The sequence below is a fragment of the Gossypium raimondii genome, chromosome 13 (genome assembly GCF_025698545.1).
Source record: "Gossypium raimondii isolate GPD5lz chromosome 13, ASM2569854v1, whole genome shotgun sequence".
NCBI classification, from domain to species: Eukaryota; Viridiplantae; Streptophyta; class Magnoliopsida; order Malvales; family Malvaceae; genus Gossypium; species Gossypium raimondii.
Genome location: NC_068577.1, coordinates 54,466,630 through 54,485,615, shown reverse-complemented (window position 1 = coordinate 54,485,615; position 18,986 = coordinate 54,466,630). Strand labels below are relative to the sequence as shown.

The 18,986-nt window shown below is 36.4% G+C and overlaps 4 protein-coding genes across 10 annotated transcripts; 3 read left to right on the top strand and 1 right to left on the bottom strand.

The window, feature by feature from the left end:
* Positions 1 to 726: 726 nt before the first annotated feature.
* LOC105782159 (aminopeptidase M1) lies at positions 727 to 5,278 on the top strand. 2 transcript variants are annotated; one of them, XM_052626237.1, is made up of 18 exons: positions 727 to 1,114; positions 1,227 to 1,372; positions 1,451 to 1,553; positions 1,631 to 1,914; positions 1,990 to 2,143; positions 2,227 to 2,331; positions 2,411 to 2,530; positions 2,612 to 2,725; positions 2,813 to 2,998; positions 3,127 to 3,370; positions 3,481 to 3,602; positions 3,840 to 3,937; positions 4,008 to 4,185; positions 4,271 to 4,385; positions 4,453 to 4,520; positions 4,599 to 4,673; positions 4,769 to 4,846; positions 4,939 to 5,278. In XM_052626237.1, exons 1-18 carry the CDS (start codon positions 809 to 811, stop codon positions 5,116 to 5,118), a joined length of 2,676 nt encoding a protein of 891 aa, XP_052482197.1. In that variant the 5' UTR covers positions 727 to 808; the 3' UTR covers positions 5,119 to 5,278. The 2 variants fall into 2 exon arrangements, with proteins under 2 accessions (XP_052482197.1, XP_012462151.1); XM_012606697.2 differs by having other exon boundaries at positions 3,088 to 3,370.
* A 4,425-nt stretch (positions 5,279 to 9,703) lies between these two features.
* On the top strand, positions 9,704 to 13,620 carry LOC105782157 (probable magnesium transporter NIPA9). 2 transcript variants are annotated; one of them, XM_012606694.2, is made up of 9 exons: positions 9,704 to 9,976; positions 10,228 to 10,326; positions 10,531 to 10,660; positions 10,958 to 11,046; positions 11,732 to 11,788; positions 11,916 to 11,974; positions 12,156 to 12,276; positions 12,538 to 12,686; positions 13,012 to 13,620. In XM_012606694.2, the coding sequence occupies exons 1-9, from the start codon at positions 9,866 to 9,868 to the stop codon at positions 13,229 to 13,231; spliced, it is 1,035 nt and encodes a 344-aa protein (XP_012462148.1). In that variant the 5' UTR covers positions 9,704 to 9,865; the 3' UTR covers positions 13,232 to 13,620. The 2 variants fall into 2 exon arrangements, with proteins under 2 accessions (XP_012462148.1, XP_012462149.1); XM_012606695.2 differs by lacking the exon at positions 10,228 to 10,326.
* A 135-nt stretch (positions 13,621 to 13,755) lies between these two features.
* LOC105782156 (protein IQ-DOMAIN 6) lies at positions 13,756 to 15,692 on the top strand. The gene is made up of 5 exons (XM_012606693.2): positions 13,756 to 14,106; positions 14,186 to 14,368; positions 14,579 to 14,806; positions 14,887 to 15,000; positions 15,088 to 15,692. Exons 1-5 carry the CDS (start codon positions 14,041 to 14,043, stop codon positions 15,628 to 15,630), a joined length of 1,134 nt encoding a protein of 377 aa, XP_012462147.1. The 5' UTR covers positions 13,756 to 14,040; the 3' UTR covers positions 15,631 to 15,692.
* LOC105782155 (heat shock factor protein HSF30) lies at positions 14,437 to 17,764 on the bottom strand. Of its 5 annotated transcripts, none has more exons than XM_052625945.1 (4): positions 17,175 to 17,764; positions 16,170 to 17,089; positions 16,035 to 16,088; positions 14,437 to 15,938 (listed from the first exon to the last, which is right to left on the bottom strand). In XM_052625945.1, the coding sequence occupies exons 1-2, from the start codon at positions 17,496 to 17,498 to the stop codon at positions 16,271 to 16,273; spliced, it is 1,143 nt and encodes a 380-aa protein (XP_052481905.1). In that variant the 5' UTR covers positions 17,499 to 17,764; the 3' UTR covers positions 14,437 to 15,938; positions 16,035 to 16,088; positions 16,170 to 16,270. The 5 variants fall into 5 exon arrangements, with proteins under 5 accessions (XP_052481905.1, XP_052481906.1, XP_012462142.1 ...); XM_052625946.1 differs by having other exon boundaries at positions 16,035 to 16,085; XM_012606688.2 differs by having other exon boundaries at positions 14,437 to 16,088.
* Between the last annotated feature and the right edge of the window lie 1,222 nt (positions 17,765 to 18,986).

Here is an 18,986-nt window from a genome sequence, read left to right as displayed (position 1 = left end):
TCTTTGGGCTTACTTTGCTGTTGGGCCTGAACCTTTGATAATGTAGACATAACAGTAGGCATATCAAGACCCCAAACAAAATTGAGATATGAAGAAAAAAGAAAATGAAAAATAAATCCTGAACATGGACATGAAATATATATAATTTTACTTTAAAAAAAAAAGTTATCTCTCTTTTAGAGGTAACCGAAGTTGGGACTATGCATCACATTCCTCTTACTTGCAAGAAAACTTTATACTACAATATAATAATAAAATACCTTCCTTAACGGAATATTTTTATCAAAATATATATTTAATACTTAAAACCTAAATAAATACATCATAAATAAGACGTCATTAATACATGACATTATCCAAATATATTAATTAATGTTTTCTTTTTCTAAATATTCTTTTCAAGAACCAATTAAGCAACAGTCCAAATAGTGTTTAATAAAGATGGATACATGTGTTTCTAAAAATAAAATAAAGTGTAAAGACTGCCTTTCCCCTAAGCAAGCAATCTAATACCAAAGTTCTTATCATTATTTATCTAATTAAAATTTGTAGATAAGATTCTTATTCTAAACCCCGTTCTTAGGCAATATTTTTTATATTAAATTATAAATTTAGTAGCATTAAGCAATACTCCATGTAATGATGTATAATTAAATATCTATATGTTTCCCATTGCATGTAAAAACTACTAATATATAGATATCTAGGGCAACCCCTATTTATCATCCTTACTCCTTATACCTTGTACTTTTCCATCTCTCTCTCTCAAAGTTTTGCTTCTTTTTTCTCAGACATATTAATTTACACCATGAACCTGTTGAAGAAGTGCTGTTCCTGTTTCAGAAAAAAAACTGACGGTACCTCAACCTCAACTTCTCATCAATTGTCGCATCCAACAACTGACTTCAAAGGCCAACCTCGTCTCCCCACATTCGCTGTCCCCATACGCTACGATATTCAACTGAAACCCGACCTCGCGGCCTGCAAGTTCGAAGGCATTGTCTCCATCGTTGTCAACATCGTTGCCGACACTCGTTTCATTGTCCTCAATGCTGCTGCCCAACTCCACATTAACCCTGATTCAGTCTACTTCTCCGATCCTAATTCTAATAAGGTCAAGCTCTCTACATGCAAGTAAAACTTTAGTCAACTTAATAGGATATATATATATATATATTAGTCATAAAGAAACTATAATTGTCTTTGGCTGATTACATGTTAAACAGGTATTTGAGAAGCCAAAAGTAGGGAAGGTCGAAGCAGATGAGATTTTGGTGTTGGAATTTTCTGAGACACTTCCCAAGGGTACGGGAGTTTTAACTATTGGCTTTGAGGGTGTCTTAAATGACAAAATGAAGGGATTCTATATAAGGTATATGCATATATTCATCATTTCACATTAATGTTTTTAGAATCTATATGAACGAAATTTTCATATTTTGAAATACAGTACTTATGATCACAATGGTGAGAAGAAGAATATGGCAGTGACACAATTCGAGCCAGCTTATGCAAGGCAATGTTTTCCCTGTTGGGATGAACCGTCTTTCAAGGTCTTCTTCTTTTAACTTTCCTTTCAAAGTTTCATGTTGACATTGTTGATTAATTTGTTTCATGTGTTTTTTAACAGGCAAAGTTCAATATCACATTATTGGATGTTCCATCTGAACTAGTGACCCTTTCAAACATGCCAGTGGATGAGGAGGAACTGAATGGGAACCTGAAAACAGTTTATTATCAAGAATCACCGGTGATGTCTACATATTTGGTTGCTGTTGTTATTGGTTTGTTTGATTACATTGAGGATCATACACCAGATGGGATCAAAGTTCGAGTGTACTCTCAAGTTGGGAAGGCAAATCAAGGGAAATTTGCTCTCCATGTAGCTTTGCAGACACTGGGTTTTTATAAAGAGTATGTAAATATTCTATAAAGTGGGAGATTTTGCTAACAATCTGTTTGACATTGTGGTAATGAGTTTTTTTACAGTTATTTTCAAATGCCATACTCTCTTCCCAAACTGGATATGGTTGCAATCCCTGATTTTGCTTTTGGGGCAATGGAGAACTATGGCTTAGTTACATATCGTGAGACGGATTTGCTCTTCGATGATCACCATTCGGCTGCTGCCAACAAGCAGCGGGTTGGTACATATGCTGTTCCACCTCTCTATATGTATGTATAGGTGCAGAAAATGTTTGACTAGTGTACTTGGTTGCTGTTAAGGTAGCAACAGTGGTGGCCCATGAATTGGCACACCAGTGGTTTGGAAATCTTGTAACAATGGAATGGTGGACGGACCTGTGGCTGAATGAGGGCTTTGCAACTTGGGTATGGGTTCTAGGTCTCACCTTTGTTATTGCCACTTAGCACTAGTGTTCTTATATTGCTAAGGATTGTTTATTTTCAGATGAGTTACATGGCAAAAGATAAGTTGTTCCCAGAATGGAAAATATGGACACAATTCTTTGATCATGAATCTAGTGAAGGTCTTAGGTTGGATGGACTTGCAAAATCCCACCCTATCGAGGTGAATATATATATATATCTTTTTACATACAATTAACAATATATATTTGATCTTAAGCATATATGTTGTTTTACTTTGAAGGTGGAGGTAAACCATGCCTCTGAAATTGATGAAATATTCGATACAATAAGCTACAAAAAAGGTGCATCAATTATCCAGATGCTTAAAGGCTATGTTGGAGGTCCACATTTTCAGGTTGCTAAATACTGGAACCTAATTCTGATATTATTTATAAGTTTTATCTCAAACTCAGAGTTGATTCATTTAATCTCTTGATATCAGAACTCACTTGCTACATATATAAAGAGACATGCATGGTCAAATGCAAGGACAAATGATCTGTGGGCTGTTCTTAAGGAGGAATGTAACGAGCCAACAATAGACAAGATAATGAATTCATGGACAAAACAAGAAGGGTATCCAGTTTTGTCCGTGAAAATGAAAAACCAGACATTGGAAATTAAACAGGTTTAATCATGTTTTGTCTATTTTCATGAACTTCTTGGCCTATAAAACACTTTGAACTGTTTCATTGTATGATGATTTGATTTTGGCAGTCACGATTCTTATATGCCGGTTCTCATGATCGTTGTCAGTGGATTATCCCAATCACTTACTGTTGCGGAGACTATGATAGCTTGATAAGCTTGTTGATGGAGAAAAAATCCGAAACTTATGATATTAAGGATTTGCTTTCCAACATTACTGATCCAGCACGCTCTTGGATAAAGCTCAATGTTGAACAGATTGGATTCTTCAGGGTGAAATATGATGATGGCCTGGCAGCTAAACTTCGATATGCAATAGAACACAAATGCTTATCAGTAACAGACAGACTTGGTACTTGTTTGAACACATAGACGTAAATTGCAGTTGCATACATCTTTTTGATAGTGCCACATTGTGGATGTAACGAATACTGTCGTAATGTTATGTATTATGTTCAACAGGCATTCTGGATGATTCGTTTGCGCTTTGTATGGCACGTGAAATGTCCTTGACTTCCTTGCTTACCTTCATGGCTGCCTACAGGGAGGAACTTGAGCATACTGTGCTATCTAACTTGATTAAGGTAATATGAAGTAACGATGCAGGTTTTATGACACCTCTCTCGTGTTACCGTACGCAAACAAGGGAGGTACTTGTGCTCGAGGGGCCTTGAATGAAGGGTGATGGCTAAATCCCGGTGTGTATGGCTATGAGGGGAGGCGTCCTAAAACCCGAACGCTACGAGTTACCTCTTATCTTTCTTAATCTTACTTCAATTATGCTTCTAGCTAGCCCTGATTTTGGATCCTGTGTTTCACAGATAATTGGTAAAATTGAAAGGATTGTTGCAGATGCAAGACCCGAACTAATGAATTACATCAAACAATTTTTCATTGGCCTTCTCCTACCAGCTGTTGCGTAAGTTATTCAGATATTGAAGTTTGTAATGACCAAAACCAAACCTGTTTTCGTTGTAATTTTCTTACAGGAACTTCGGTTGGGACCCAAAACAAGGCGAGAGTCATCTGGATGCGATGTCGAGAGGAGATATTTTCACTGCACTCGCCGTGCTCGGTCACGAGGAGACGATAAACGAAGCGAACTCTCGATTTAATGCCTTCTTGAACGACCGAAACACACCTCTCCTCCATCCTGACATAAGAAAGGTTACTTGATCTCAAGTTTAAAAAAATAAAGAATCTCATCGCATCTAAACAATGATTTTAATCCACCATTTATGCTTGGTTCCAGGCTGCATATGTAGCTGTAATGCAGAAAGTCACCTCATCAAACAAAGAAGGCCTTGAATCTCTTTTGAAAGTTTATAGAGAAACTGATCTAAGCCAAGAAAAAACCCGGATTTTAGGTAAAAAAATCCTTTAGGCACTTGCAGACTATTCAAATCTATAATATTTTTCCCCCTCTCTTTGAAGGTTCATTGGCATCTTGTCCTGATGAGAGTGTAGTGTATGAAGCTTTAAACTTTGCATTGTCCTCCGAGGTAATAGAATTCCTAGTTCAAAACTTAGCAATTTGTCTTTTATAAAAAACCAAATTTCCAATCTTCAATGTTGTTTAGGTTCGCAAACAAGATGCTGTATTTGGACTTGCTGTTAGTAAAGAAGGACGTGAAGTTGCTTGGAAATGGCTCAAGGTAATAAAACCAACACCACTCCATAACACTCTTGCTCTTGATCTTATTCTTCTTGTTTACCTGATGTTAATTTCTTTTTTAATTGCCAAAAACAGAATAACTGGGATAAAATCAGGACAACCTATGGATCTGGGTTACTATTAACTCGATTTGTCGGTCCAATCGTGTCGTCGGTTTGTGTCCCTGTCGTATCTATTACAATCTTTAGATTTCTCTGAGGCTCGTTGTGTTTTTAACTTTGTTACGTCTTTTAATGCTTTGACAGTTTGCTTCATCTGACAAAATGAAGGAAATAGGGAAGTTCTTTGGTAATAGGACACAGGCTTCAATGGTTAGAACCTTGAAACAAAGCATGGAACAGATCTATATCAATTCCAAGTGGGTTCAAACCATTCGAAATGATAAAGATCTTGCCGAGGCGGTCAAGAAGTTGGCAAACAAATAAGTCCAATGCATAATTCATATATATATATATATGTTCTCTTTTCTTTTCTTTCCTTCTCCCAAGGAAAGCTTGTTTGGAGTGTATTTTAGAGTGTTGATTTGTCTACTAAGTTATCATGTAAATGAATAATGAAATATATATTTGAGATTTGCTTTCTTCATCTCAATTGTGGAAGGGTTTGGATAAAGATATAGACTCGAAAAATAGTTTGGGTAAAAAAAAAAACCAGTTTAAAAAAAAGATTTAGCTTCAAATAAGGCATATTTAACGGTGGACCTGGCCTAAATTCACAAATAGACAAAAAAAAATCTATTATATATATTTTGTTGTTTTAATACTATTTTCTTGTTGTTTTCTCCTATTTTGCTACCATTTTACTATTATATTACTATTATTTTATTATTATTTGAATATTGTATAACACTTATTTTATTGTTAATTTGCATCTATGCTAGTGTTATTTACGTATACATCTTTTTTAAAATTTATTTTCAATTTGTTGAGAAATATTTATTTTAATATTTTTAATATTTTTGATATATTATATATATTTAAAAATTATATAAAAAATTAATACGAGTGGGCCTAGTTGAACTCGGATTTTAACATTTTTATTCGGGTCAAAGTTGGACAAAATTTTTTACCCATTTTTCGGGACAGCCCGGCCATGAGCACCTCTCTAATTCTTGATATTGATATAGTTAGGTAAGTATATTAATGCATCTAGATTTTCTAAATTTATTCATTCTAAATATATTGATTAAATACACATATTTATGACATCACATTCTTTTATGATTAAGTATGGATCAATCAAGCCAAGATGATGATGATGATGGTTGTGGCTGGGGTGCAGTTGACATGGGCAAAAGGGTGTTCTAAGCTTGTGATTGAGAGTGATACTCAGGTTGCAATTGGAATGTTGCAGAATCACCAAGATCATGACTCGCCATTTTCCCTAGTCAGAGATATTAAGCCGTTTTGTTCCAGGAATATGCAGGTGAATTTCGCCACATCCCTCGGGTAGCAAACCAGATTGCTGATAAGATGGCTAAGCTTGCTGAGCAGGGACAGTGTGAGTTGCACGTCTATGATATGGCTCCTTCGTAGGTTTTGGATCTGTTAAGTTTTCTATTTTTAAATTTAAAAATAAATGCGAGTATTTATTTATAAATCATTCCTTTTTTTTTCATTTATTCATGAAATATAATATTATTATTTATTATTAATAATGCATAAATATATTAACAATGGATCAAATGTCGATTGAGTCTTAGCTCGATTGGTATGAAAATTATTGTCAATGCAGGAGGATGTGAGTTTGTGTACTAAAACGTATTATGCTCCTATTTATAGATGGGGTAGAGACTATAGATTGTATAAATATATCAATTGAAGTGATTGTCTCTCTCTTATCTAATGTCGAAGGTTTTATGACAATTTATCTAACTAAATTTTGCTGATAATTTTTTGATTTGATATGTTAGGCAAACTTTGTCAAGCTAAATAGTAGTTATATTTTGTTGTAAAATGAGGTAAGTTTTTGTCTAAATACCAATGAATTTATTAAGCATACGAAATGCTTATCTAATTTGTTTTCCCTTTTCTTATAGATTGTTAACTTGCGGAACGTGCAATGTGGATCATTGTAAAAATTGATTCGATAGTCTTTTGATCATTTTTGGGCTCGGTTACGTGGCATGTACATAAGTGTTATTTTGTTAACCTAAAATGATGAGTTGTTTTGAACTTTGCATATTGTCTAATCTTGTGAAGTTAATGTTCATTTGAATATGTGAGTTGGTAATGTGTTGTGTTGTGTGAATGATATTTATAATTGTATAGTTGGCCATGATATAACATGGAAATGGATGATATTTAATGGTTTAAAGGAAAGATAGTATAAGATAAGTTTAAATAGGTGGAATTGGTATGTTTTGGTGCCAAATTGTGGCATATTAGGTTGATTGATTGATTGAATTAGCTAAAATGTGATGTTTTGGTATGATTTTGGAATGATTTTGTACAGGTAAATGTTGTGCAAAATGCACTAATTGGTTAGGTTGAAAGTTTAACATGAAATACGTATCAAATGACTTAAGTTGTGTCAAAAACAAAATGCACATCGTAATGTCAAGTAATGGTCGTCGCGACGAGACCTTGATTTTAGCCACAATGTGACAAGAACCCCGTCGTCACAACGAAGCGAGTCAGTATGTCACACCGCGACAAGGAAACCCCTCACGTCACGACATCATTTTAAAATTTTGAAAATTTTGCAATTTGATTCTTATTTGATTCCAAGTTAATTCTAGAACACATGTAAGCTCATATAAGACCCGAGAAAGGTTGTATTTGATGATTATGAATTGAAATAGTTATGCTTACATGATTTATGTTTTAATGTGAATGTTAATCGTCCATGGTTGCTCCGACAATGGTTGTAACATCCTATAGCTTGGACTCGGCGACCAAGTCGGGTAAGGAGTGTTGCATTTAATGGTACCATAGTTACGATTTAGTCGATTCTAGGACTGAAACATAGCATTAGCGTGTGTTGAGTGTAGAAATACATACCACAATAACCTGTGATAGTGTGATGCCTTCTAATCCAGATTGACTCTGTTTTTCTTATAGATAAACAGTGTCGGCTGAAACAAATCGAGTCATTTCTGATAAAGTTGAAAGTAGTATTCTTGCTTCCGAGCAGGGAGCTGCTGTTAGTTTGCATATTCTGTAAGGGCTAGGGAATGAGGCAAGAGATGTCTTCTTGCAATTGATTAATCAATAGGCTACCCCAATACTTGGGAACTACTCCTTCAACTATTCGTAGCTGCAAATGCACACTCCTCTCCTGATTGTGTCTTCTGTGGTACTCCCTCATTCTCAAGGTCCTAATCTGATATCTAAAAGTCGTCCACTAGTTGATAAACTCAGTGAATATAGTATGGATGAATTTAAAGGAAAAAAAGGAAGCATACGTAATGAGAAAAAGCAAGATGGGTCCAATATCCGAAATTCTAGAAAACGCAGTATAACTAGGTCATTTTTAATACCTTCACCTAAAAAATAGAGAGATTCTGTGATTAACGCGGGAAATATTCGCATTGTGGATAGAACGATTTGCAAACATTGTGGGAGAAATCACATAGGTGGGTGTAGGTTTAAAAGTGGGGCTTGTTTTAAATGTGGTTCCAAAGAACATTTAAAAAGAGATTGCTCAAGAAGAGAAATGTCCAAACAAAACTATCCAAGGTCTCAAGCTACAAGAGCGAGCCATTTGGCCCTTCCTGAACCTGATACTTTCTATTGGAACCTTGATGCTAAGGGCATCTTTTCAATGTCAACAACCTATGAGCTTGCTGAGGGAAGGATGAAAGACGATGCCAATAAGATAGATGGTGCGAACGAGTTATGGAATGTTGTCTGGAAGTTAAAAATTCCCCCAAAAATCAAATTCTTTCTATGGGAATGTCTTCATGATGTAGTCCCAACTAGAGTATTTCTCCTTAGAAGAGGAATCCAAGTTGATGTCTCATGCCCTTTCTGTAACCAACAACAAGAATCAGCTACTCATATTCTTAGGGACTGCTCGACCACCCAGTTGTGGTGATCTAGCATTTCGAACCATGCTAGCCATCATGATCAGCTAGAGTTTAAGGAATGGATTAATCTGATGTCAAAGGTTTGGCACCAGCTTCAGAAGATTCCTTGGAAAGTTCTCCCCTTTGTCCTTTGGCAAATTTGGCTTGCCTGAAACGCAAAAATCTTCAAAAACCAAAATGTGCATTGTCATGTGATTCAACATGCGTGGCATAATGCTATTGAATATTTTGCCATGTCTAGTCCACCTCAAACCGTTCCTTTACCCTCTTCTGTTGGAATTAAATGGCACCCACCTCAGGTGGGGTGGTATAAACTCAATACGGATGGCTCCGCCATCATGAACCCTGGTAAAGTCGGAGCTGGCATGATTATTAAAGACAATAATGGAGAATGGGTTATTGGGGCTTATAGACATATCCCATATGATGCTACTAGTGTTCAAGCTGAAGTTTGGGCTCTCTCTCCGATGACCTAAAACTTGCTAGGGATGCTACGAGTGTTATTAACCTTATTTGTAATCAGAACATCTCTAACCATTTGTTGTTTGCACTGATCACTGAATGCAGGACATTGCTTGATCAGTTTCCTCATTATCAGCTCAAGCACAAGTTCAGAGAGGATAACCGGTGTGCAGATGCGCTTGCTAGGCTTGGAAGCAACTTTTCAAATCCTTCTTAACGGACTTACCTTCTGTTTCTTCTTATTCTGTTGTATGTCAACAGCCGCCGGACTGTTTAATCCCGATTACGTGAGCCGAGGCCGCGGGGAAAGTGATGTACAGTAACTCTTTTGCTTTCTAATTTAACCTGTTCTGTTTATGATTTAAAAATAAATAAATAAATATAAAATCCATAAAAATTTTAATATTACAATATTACCAAGTCGCACGTGCGAACATGCCACGGAATTAGCAAACGACATCCTTTGCAAGCCAATGCCCCCCAACCCCGACAAAACCACTGGCTGACCCATAAATTCCTGTTTTTGGGTACCAATCCAAAAAAACTAAAAACACCCCACCAGAAACAGAGAGAGAGAGAGAGAGAGAGAGGAGAAAATTTTCATTCTCAACAAGGGTTTTTTGGGTATATTTATTTGTTTGATTGATTGATTTCAGAGCGATAGCGAAGAAGAAGAAGAAATGTGGGAATCGATTTGTTTAACATTGGTAGCAACAGCGGGTAATAACATAGGCAAAGTTCTACAAAAGAAGGGCACTGTTATCCTCCCTCCTCTCTCCTTCAAGCTCAAGGCAAATTTCTCCTTTGCTCTTTTTTTTTTTTATGGTTATGAAACTGCAGGTTTAGGTTCGATAATTTGTGCAATTTTTGGGATTTTGATCATAAAAAAAAATTGGTACTGACTTTTGGTTACTATTCAGCCTCAGGAATTGCAGCTTGAAATTAGCTTTAAAACAGGGTTCCTTTTTTATATTCCTTTTAGAATTGGGTTGGGTTTAGGTGTTTTTGACGAAGTGTACATGTTTTTTTTTTGTGTGTGTAGGTGATAAGAACATATGCTGTTAATAAATTTTGGGTGATAGGATTTCTGATGGATATTTCCGGTGCCTTGTTGATGTTGAGAGCATTATCTTTGGCTCCGGTGAGCTAATGTTTAATGAATATTTGTTTTATGTAATGAACCGAATTGATGTTCCTTTATAAATTTATTGATATAGGAGATTCCTGCCTTAGCTACATGATGGCCGATGTTTGGCTGCTGGTTGATTGAGCATTATCATATGATGATTTATAGCGTAAATTTTCTGAACTCTTTATTGGTTATAATGAAGAAATTGTTATTCAGGTATCTGTTATTCAACCAGTCTCTGGCTGTGGGCTTGCCATTCTTTCGATCTTTTCGCACTTCTATCTGCAAGAAGTGATGAACATTGTTGACTGGATGGGGATTACATTAGCTGGTATTGGCACCATAGGTAATGCAAGTTTTTGTCATGGTTCTTGTATTACAAAGTGAGTACATTTAGAATTTTGACGTGATAGTTCTCAGTTTAGTTTAAAGCCATGAGGTAATTGTTTGCAACCTTCCTCATTGGCATCTTTGTGTTGCATGTCAACGATTTAAGGGTTTTAATTAAAATGCAACCTCTCCTGATGGGTTATGCGTATAGTTTCTGCAACAAGTAGCAGCATCCAGTTTAGCCTTATGATAGCCCCATAGACTACCATCGACCCTTTATATAAGGTAATGGTTTTCTTTTGTTTTGATTCAGGAGTTGGTGCTGGTGGAGAGGAGCAAGAGTCTTCGGCAGTATCGATTTTACAGCTACCGTGGTTGGCATTCGTTGTCGTGATCGTGTTTGTAGGTACCTTTTTCCTCTACTCTTAACTAATAGCATTCTTTTTATATTAATATTATATCATGTTGTTAGACTCTATGAGATTCTCAGTGTACTTCATGACTAATAAATTCTTGTCTTGCAAACTTGAAGCTTATAATAATAAATTCCTAAGTTCTGTGGAGCATATATCATTACTTTTAGAGATACAAAGCTTTGATGGATTATGCCGAAAAAAAGTGTTACTTTTACATGGAACTTCAAGAAGTTATCTGAAGGACATCTCTGAGCAATAAATTCTACTTTACTAATCTAATAAAACAAGTGAACTAAACCAAGTCATAATACTCGGCCTGTAAAGAACGAAATAGGACTTTGTAGTTTAGACACATGGCCTCAGTTGTGATTAATTTGTTGCTGGTGTCTCCCTCCTTCAAGGTGCAATACTAGAGCGGCATGATGATGGCTATTATTGATGGCTGTTATTTTTTAAAATTCAATACTGAATCTATTTCTTATCAAAAACCAGTTCTGATTGAGGCTTACTTTTACTGAATTTAAAATTTAGTAATTTAAAGTTCACCAGAACTTGATATCCATCCTTTTTGATGTCTCAGATTCATAAAATCTTCTGTTTCTTGAACGTCATTGTAGTCATGAATATGCTATATATGATTATGCTTTGATACCTGATATATGGTTATACAGGTACTCCTAAATGGCTGGCGTCGCATCTACAAGCGTCAACGGAGAGAACAAGAGCTGGTATGTACTCTCTCTCTCTATTTTAAAGATTTATGTTGTGTTTACTCTACAATAGTATTCGCTTATATAATATTTTGTTTCTGTTCCCACCTCACTAGAGTGCTTTGTAACTTTTTTCCTCCTGCAGATAGAGTATGAAGTTGTTGAAGAAATCATATATGGCCTGGAATCAGGAATATTATTTGGGTACCCTTTTTCACCTATGCAACTATGATTGTACATCTTATTCTTGCTCTTCATGGGTCATAATTTATCTTGTAATGGATATTTTATCCATTTATTGCAAAATTTATGTAGCTTTCATACGTCTCCGCATCGAGATTTGTGATTCCAAATGCTCAACTTAAATGATTTCACCTATTTGCAGAATGGCATCAGTGATATCGAAGATGGGATTTGTCTTCGTGGAGCAGGGCTTCTCCAAAATGTTGATTCCCCTATGTATCTCAATCAGCATTTGTTGTAGTGGCACTGGATTTTACTATCAGGTACATCAGCTGCCTAAATGGTTCATGATGACGTCTCAGCACATCGATATCATTGCCTTAAGCTATTTGTAACAAGGTCATATTCATGTGTGTGATTCATGGAATTTGTGTTCAACATTTCTGGTCTTATGTTTAACATGGTTCTATTATGTTTCACTGTCGGGACATTTATGTCTTAAAAGGGTCTTTAAATAACCTTTACATGTTTGTATTATCCTCTCGACTAATTGTAACATAATCTTGTTTACACCTTTTGAGCAGACACATGGCCTAAAGCATGGTCGAGCAATTGTGATCTCCACCTGTGCTGCCGTGGCATCAATCGTGACTGGTGTACTTGCCGGTATGCTTGCATTGGGTGAACAGTTGCCTTCAGCACCAGTTGCTCGCCTTTCACTTCTTCTTGGATGGTATATGATGCTAACCTAATTTTTACACTTGGATTGTACAACAATATCGCATCCTTATTCCGGAATTCTGCAATGCTTGGTTTGTGAATATTCTAGCATGTGGCTTGCTAATCTGTTGCATACCATTGGCATCTTGATGCATTGAAAAGCTTCTATGATTGATATGATAGATTTTAACATCTCTACTGCAATTTTCTTTTAAAAGACTGGAAAAACTTTTTGAATCCAATTCTGCTACATTTTTTTTTATTTTTTTTGCTTTTGATCAATATCTATAAATAGTAGCTCGAATTCAACATTTTTGCCATGAATCTTGTCATTGCAGGTTATTTATCATGATGGGTGTAATTTTGCTTGTGAGTTCAACAAGATTGATGCGACACATTCCGTGGCCATTACGAAACTTAATACCGAGTGGAGTGGACCGGAACTTCAATCTCAGGCGATCAGGTTCTCTTCGAGTCAAGGACCCTAGTCCGAGTGCTGTTATCCCAGCCGCCACATTGCACCATCTGATTTCAACACCAGCGAAAGAGAAAGCATAGGTGAAGAAAAACAAAAGCTGAATACATATTGAGAATCAGAATCAATTTTATCGAATATCATCTCTTAAAAGTTCCAGGTCCGGGTTTGTTCTGCTACAACACAAACTGAAGGTTTATAATTGTAGCTAAACTTGCTTGTCTTTCACTCCTATTACACTAGCACAATTAGTGCTAATGTGAATAGGATTTGATTGTTAACAATAGACAATGGTCACTTTGGTTTTTAGGTTCCAAATATCAGTACTGTGTAATAAGTTTTTCATTTTATTTTTTGAATTATTTAAATCAGATTAACATGGTTATAACATTATGTTGACTAATGATGTACATTGAACTTTGGATTTAATGCCAATTAATTTAAATCCACACAAATGCATGATTGACATAAATCAATATTTTATTACAATTTTTCCCATCTTATGTGAACTTTTTCATGTGCTGTAACAAAGGGAACGTGTCCAGATATCAATAAAAAAATGAACAAGAATATTACAAATACTAGCAGATATGGTTTTGAGAGGCGGGATCAACATCAACCCGTTGGGTTGTTTTGAATTTCAAAATATTGAACCGCATTAGACCTTGTTAACCCAGACCTGCGTAGCACGGTTCTTCATTGTTATCCCAGATTTTTGTTTCAAGTTCTCACTCAATCTGCTCTGTTTTTTTTCTACGAAAAGAGCAAAATTTTCCCACAAATAAAAATCCTTCTTTTCTTACCAAGTTGCCTCCTTTGGAGCTAGTTTAGAGTAGAATTATTCCGTTTCTTTTCTTAAGCTCTGGGAAAATATATATACATTGAACTGTTGATGGGTTCTTCAGGGAAATGGGTGAAATCTCTTATGGGTGTCAAGAAGAATGAAAAAGAAGACCAAGTAAGCTCCGGGTTTTTTCCTGCTTTGTTGCACAGCTACTATTATTTACATTTCTTCACTAAAGCTTTTTGTTATGCAGGAAAAAATGGGTGTCAAGAGCAAGAAATGGAAGCCATGGGGCTCTAAAGGGAAGTTCAGATCAGATTCTTCACCAAGAACTGCTGCAATGGCAGCACTAGCCCGAGCTCCTGCTAAAGATTTCAGGGTTTTAAGGCAAGAAGGGGCTGCCATCCGCATCCAAACTGCTTTTCGTGGTTTCTTGGTAAATTGCAAACACCCTTTTCAGTCTCATATTTTTTCAGTTCTTTCATTGTTTGGTGTCCGTGAAAGTGAAAGTAAAATAAAGTTTCTATAATTGCTTCTTAAATTTCAACAGTTGGTAAATCAGAGCAAAACAGTGATGTCAAATCTGTATTGATGTATCCACCTCTTGATTTTCAAATTTTCGGTTCACTCTTTTTTGTCCATGTAGGCAAGAAGAGCTTTGAGAGCTTTAAAAGGAATCGTGAGGCTTCAAGCATTAGTTCGCGGCCGACAGGTGAGGAAACAGGCCACCGTAACGCTTCGGTGCATGCAAGCTCTCATTCGTGTCCAAGCTCGTGTTAGGGCTCGTCGTGTGCGGATGTCAACAGAAGGACGGGCAGTTCAGAAGATACTCGATGAATGCCACAGCAAGGATGATATCTTGAAACAAGCAGAGGTAGTACCACTCAATTTGCTAATAGTCGTTATTAGTTTGCGTGAAAAATTTACTCCAATCACTGCATTATACGTTCTCAGGATGGCTGGTGTGATAGCAAAGGAACACTAGAAGATGTTAAAACAAAGCTGCAAATGAAGCAAGAAGGAGCCTTCAAGAGAGAAAGAGCTCTAGCTTATTCTCTTGCTCAGAAGGTATCAAAACGTTCTAAATTCCGTGCGCTTGTTTACATCATAAACTGAAAGATACCCTAAGTAATTCAAAGTTCTTTAATTTTTCAGCAATGGAGATCAAAGCCTGGTTCAACTAGCCAAACAAATAGCTCAGGTTTATATACCAAATATCAAGAATTCGACAAAAACAGTTGGGGTTGGAGTTGGCTGGAACGTTGGATGGCGGCCCGGCCATGGGAGACAAGGTTGATGGAACCATCACGGGCCCCACCATCAAAACATTGCTTAGAGGGAAAGAATGCGAGATCTTCTTCCCCATGCTTTGTGGAAGTCAGAAAGAACAATATCAGCACTAGGATTTCTGCAAAGCCTCCATGTATTGGGCAAGTTACTCATTCCTCTTCGAGTCCAAGTACCGAGTTTCGGTTCAATCCAAGTTCAGCTTCATCGTCAATATGCACGTATTCTACACCTGTTTCTGGTAACACTACCTTGAGTAGTACAGATAGAACAGAACAAAGTGGCAATAGTAGACCAGATTATATGAACTTGACAGAATCTACCAAGGCAAAACAAAGATCTAGCAACAATCATGTCCATATGTCTCGACCACTATATCCGAATACGAATGCTGGAAACAGGTATGTCTAACATGGATATGTTGTACATTTGTTCATTTAGTTCAGTGACATGGATTGATCTTCCTTTCTTTACATGACTGAGACCTATGCCACTTGATCAAACAACTTTCAAAATAATCAATCCTTAATCCATTACTAATACCAGCCAATCACAATGTATACATACATGGACCACATATACATGAAGTAAACACAAATAAGAAATTAACATGGAAACCAAACGAGCGTTAGAGCAGAAACACCAAAAATGTGGAATTCGAAGCCTGTGGAAGATGCATGGCTTCAAAGGGTTCCTTCATAAACCTCTGTTCACTTCGCCTGCGAAAAATTACAAAAATAAATATAATGTAATGCTTTAAAGGAGTCTATGAAAAGGAAATTGAAGACAAATTTTGATGATTAAATAAAGGATACGGTGAATAACGGGAACATATCTGTTGACCCCTTGGCAACTGTCACCATTCCCTGCTGCATATGAAATAATATACAAGTTTCACAAACAAAACATATAAACAACATGTACAACAAGCTGAGATTGATGGAACATACCGGTTTTAGAAAACAAGGAATGGTGTCAAAGAGACCAACTCAAAAGGGCTAGAACAACAACATCATCCATTACATTCCATTTAATGTGTTTAGTTTTTTGGTCATGGATTTGGCCTGAGATAACCCATCTGATCCACAAGTTCTTGCAAATCATCACCCCAATCAATAGGATTTGCTGCTAAATCCTCAACTTCAACATCAACTTCAGCTTGATCACCAACCACAATTTCCTCTTTTGGCTCACCAGCTATTAAGTCTTCATGTACTAACTCTTCCCATAATGTTTCATTAACACCCAAATTATTAGTCACACTTGACAATGGCATTGGACTTGGTATATGATCCTTGATTTCAGTACTTGATTCATCATCCATGGCAGAATTGAAAAAAGTCTCAATTTCAGTCTCAATAGTTGCCAATCCTTCTTGTTCCTCAACCTGATCATTATCAACCACCACAGGGACTGCTTCTTGTTGTAAATTCTCCACACTGGGGCTCGCCGTGAGCCTCCGTTTTCGTCCGATTTCGACGCCTTGAGCCTGTCTGTTCTGAGCAAGTTGCTGTATGAAAGTCGGGTTTCGAAGTGCCTTAGCAAGGAACGACATTATCTGTTGCTGTTTCTTCTCTGTGCTCTGTAACCTATCCTCCATTGCAACAATCTGGTCCCTTGAATGCTGCTGTTGTTGTCTTAATCTCACGATTTCAGCTAGTAAAACACTTCGATCCCTCTTTAATCTCTCCAGTTCTTCATCTAATCCAAATTGTCCTAACTCAACACAAGCTCCTCCTCCTCCAGCTTGATGCTGTGAGCTTTGCACTATGTTCCTTCTCCTCTTAATCGTTTTAAGTAGCTGCTTTTGCCCTCCTAAAAACCCTTCATTGGCAAATTCCCATCGATCTGGATCAACTTTTCTAAAACCCTGCATTAAAACCCAGCATTGAAATCATTTAACACATCATGAAAACGGCATCAAAATTGAACAATTTGTGAAGCGAAGTACTTACATATGTATTGAGCTGACGAATGAAACTGGAGAAATTGTTGTGCTTGAAGTACCTAGGAAGCAACGTGGTTGAAAATTTATGAGAATCCCAAACAATGAAACTATTACGAGCTTCACTCCATGAAACCACCGAATCCGTCGAAGGGTCTTCCACCATATCAAAAGTTTTAGTCAAGAACGGCGGCGGACCAACCTCGTTAAGCCCTTCCTTCGGCTGAGGAGTAACATTTGATGACGATGAAGATGAAGACAACCCAGCAGTAGTCCCAACAGCTGTGGCAAACGTCATTTGAGTTTCCTCTTCTTTTACTACAACTCCTTCCATTTGAGACTTCGTTTCACTTCACTTCATTTCGCTGTTCTGTCTGAAAGTTATCAAATTTTGAAGGAAAAACAATGAACCCTGAGAGAATGTTCGTTGCGTGTACCGTGGGAGTGACGTACATATATATACAAGGCGGTGGAGAAGAAGGTTCTAGAGAGAGAGATTATGTGTTAAGGCATTGTAAGAAGTTTCTGCCATTTGTCGAAAAGGAAACAAAAGTTCTGGAAAGTTCTCCATGTTTCCAGACAAGTGGTCGTTTCAGATGCCGAAAGGAGCTTGTCTTCCTTCCTCAGCCGTCGATTGTCTGAATTGTTGGGCCCACATGATATTTTCCTTGCATAAGATTTTGCCACGCAAGTTGCTAGATATTTTCAGGGATTTTGTTAGATAAGGAAATGAAGAAAAATGGGCTTTTTGTTGTTGTTGTTGTTATGTCAGGTTTTGAGCTTCCATGGATGATTTCGTCGAAGCTCCAAGATTTTTTTATATTATTGGATCGAACTCAATTTTGTTCCTCGTGGAAGCCAATTTGGGCCAATGACTCAGTCCCTCATCTTGGACCTCAACTGCAATTTACAAAGCTATATATTTTCTTAATAGAGAGATGGTCAGGGGGTTGTATAGGTATCCAGCTCGAAATTCAAGGGAAATTTTTATTTAACAGCTCGAGATAAAATTATTATAAAATTTTGAAAGGAGAAAAGTATAAAATTTGTGTTAAATGAAATTATTATTTTTCAAAGAAGTCAAAAATGAATTTAATGAATTTTATTCAAAGGATTAAATTGATTGTTTGAAATTTTGGAAGGAGCTTAAAAGAAAATTTCCCCTTTAGCCAGGGAGGCCAAGAGCCCTACCTAATGAAATTTTTTGGTAAAAAGCCTTCTTTGGTCCTCTCAATTCAATATTGAGCAAATTGGTCCCCCTAAAAATATATGTCAATCTCGAAAGCAAGCAACTAAGGACGATTAATTGTAGTGTTAATATGTTTTGTCAATTATATATATTTTATAAAAATAAATTTAGCCGTCAAAATTCACGCATTTTGTCAATTTGGTCTTGATTTAACATATTTGGCCCATAATATTTACATATTCTATCAATTTGATCTTGATTTAACAAATTTATCCCATAATACTTTCACATTTTATCAATATTTACATAATATATAAATATCAAAGACTAAATTTGTTATTCTACAAATCAAAATTATGTACAATTGGTAGGAAACATTAACAAGGTAATTAATTGTCCTTAGTTGCTCACTTTCAAAATTAACAGAGATTAAATTGCTCCATTTTATTACAAAGACCAATTTGCTCAATATCAAAATTGAAAGGGGCTAAAGAGGAGTTTTTACCAATTTTATCATTTAATTAAAAGCTAAAAAGATTAAATTGCTGGTTTGAAATTTCGAAAGGAGCTTAAGACAAAATTTCCCTAGCTTGTTCCCTACTATTAAAGATTTAAACACATATTCTATAACTA

Excerpts from the sequence above, each read along its gene's own strand:
- LOC105782157 (XM_012606694.2), top strand. The coding sequence starts at position 9,866 with ATGTGGGAATCGATTTGTTTAACATTGGTAGCAACAGCGGGTAATAAC. Across the intron at positions 11,047-11,731 it reads TCGTTGTCGTGATCGTGTTT|GTACTCCTAAATGGCTGGCG; the intron begins GTAGGTACCTTT and ends ATGGTTATACAG. Across the intron at positions 12,687-13,011 it reads CTTTCACTTCTTCTTGGATG|GTTATTTATCATGATGGGTG; the intron begins GTATATGATGCT and ends TTGTCATTGCAG.
- LOC105782159 (XM_012606697.2), top strand. The coding sequence starts at position 809 with ATGAACCTGTTGAAGAAGTGCTGTTCCTGTTTCAGAAAAAAAACTGAC. Across the intron at positions 1,373-1,450 it reads ATGAAGGGATTCTATATAAG|TACTTATGATCACAATGGTG; the intron begins GTATATGCATAT and ends TTTGAAATACAG. Across the intron at positions 3,371-3,480 it reads ATCAGTAACAGACAGACTTG|GCATTCTGGATGATTCGTTT; the intron begins GTACTTGTTTGA and ends TATGTTCAACAG.
- LOC105782155 (XM_012606688.2), bottom strand. The coding sequence starts at position 17,498 with ATGGAAGGAGTTGTAGTAAAAGAAGAGGAAACTCAAATGACGTTTGCC. Across the intron at positions 17,090-17,174 it reads TTCGTCAGCTCAATACATAT|GGTTTTAGAAAAGTTGATCC; the intron begins GTAAGTACTTCG and ends GTTTTAATGCAG.
- LOC105782156 (XM_012606693.2), top strand. The coding sequence starts at position 14,041 with ATGGGTTCTTCAGGGAAATGGGTGAAATCTCTTATGGGTGTCAAGAAG. Across the intron at positions 14,369-14,578 it reads CTGCTTTTCGTGGTTTCTTG|GCAAGAAGAGCTTTGAGAGC; the intron begins GTAAATTGCAAA and ends TTGTCCATGTAG. Across the intron at positions 15,001-15,087 it reads CTTATTCTCTTGCTCAGAAG|CAATGGAGATCAAAGCCTGG; the intron begins GTATCAAAACGT and ends TTAATTTTTCAG.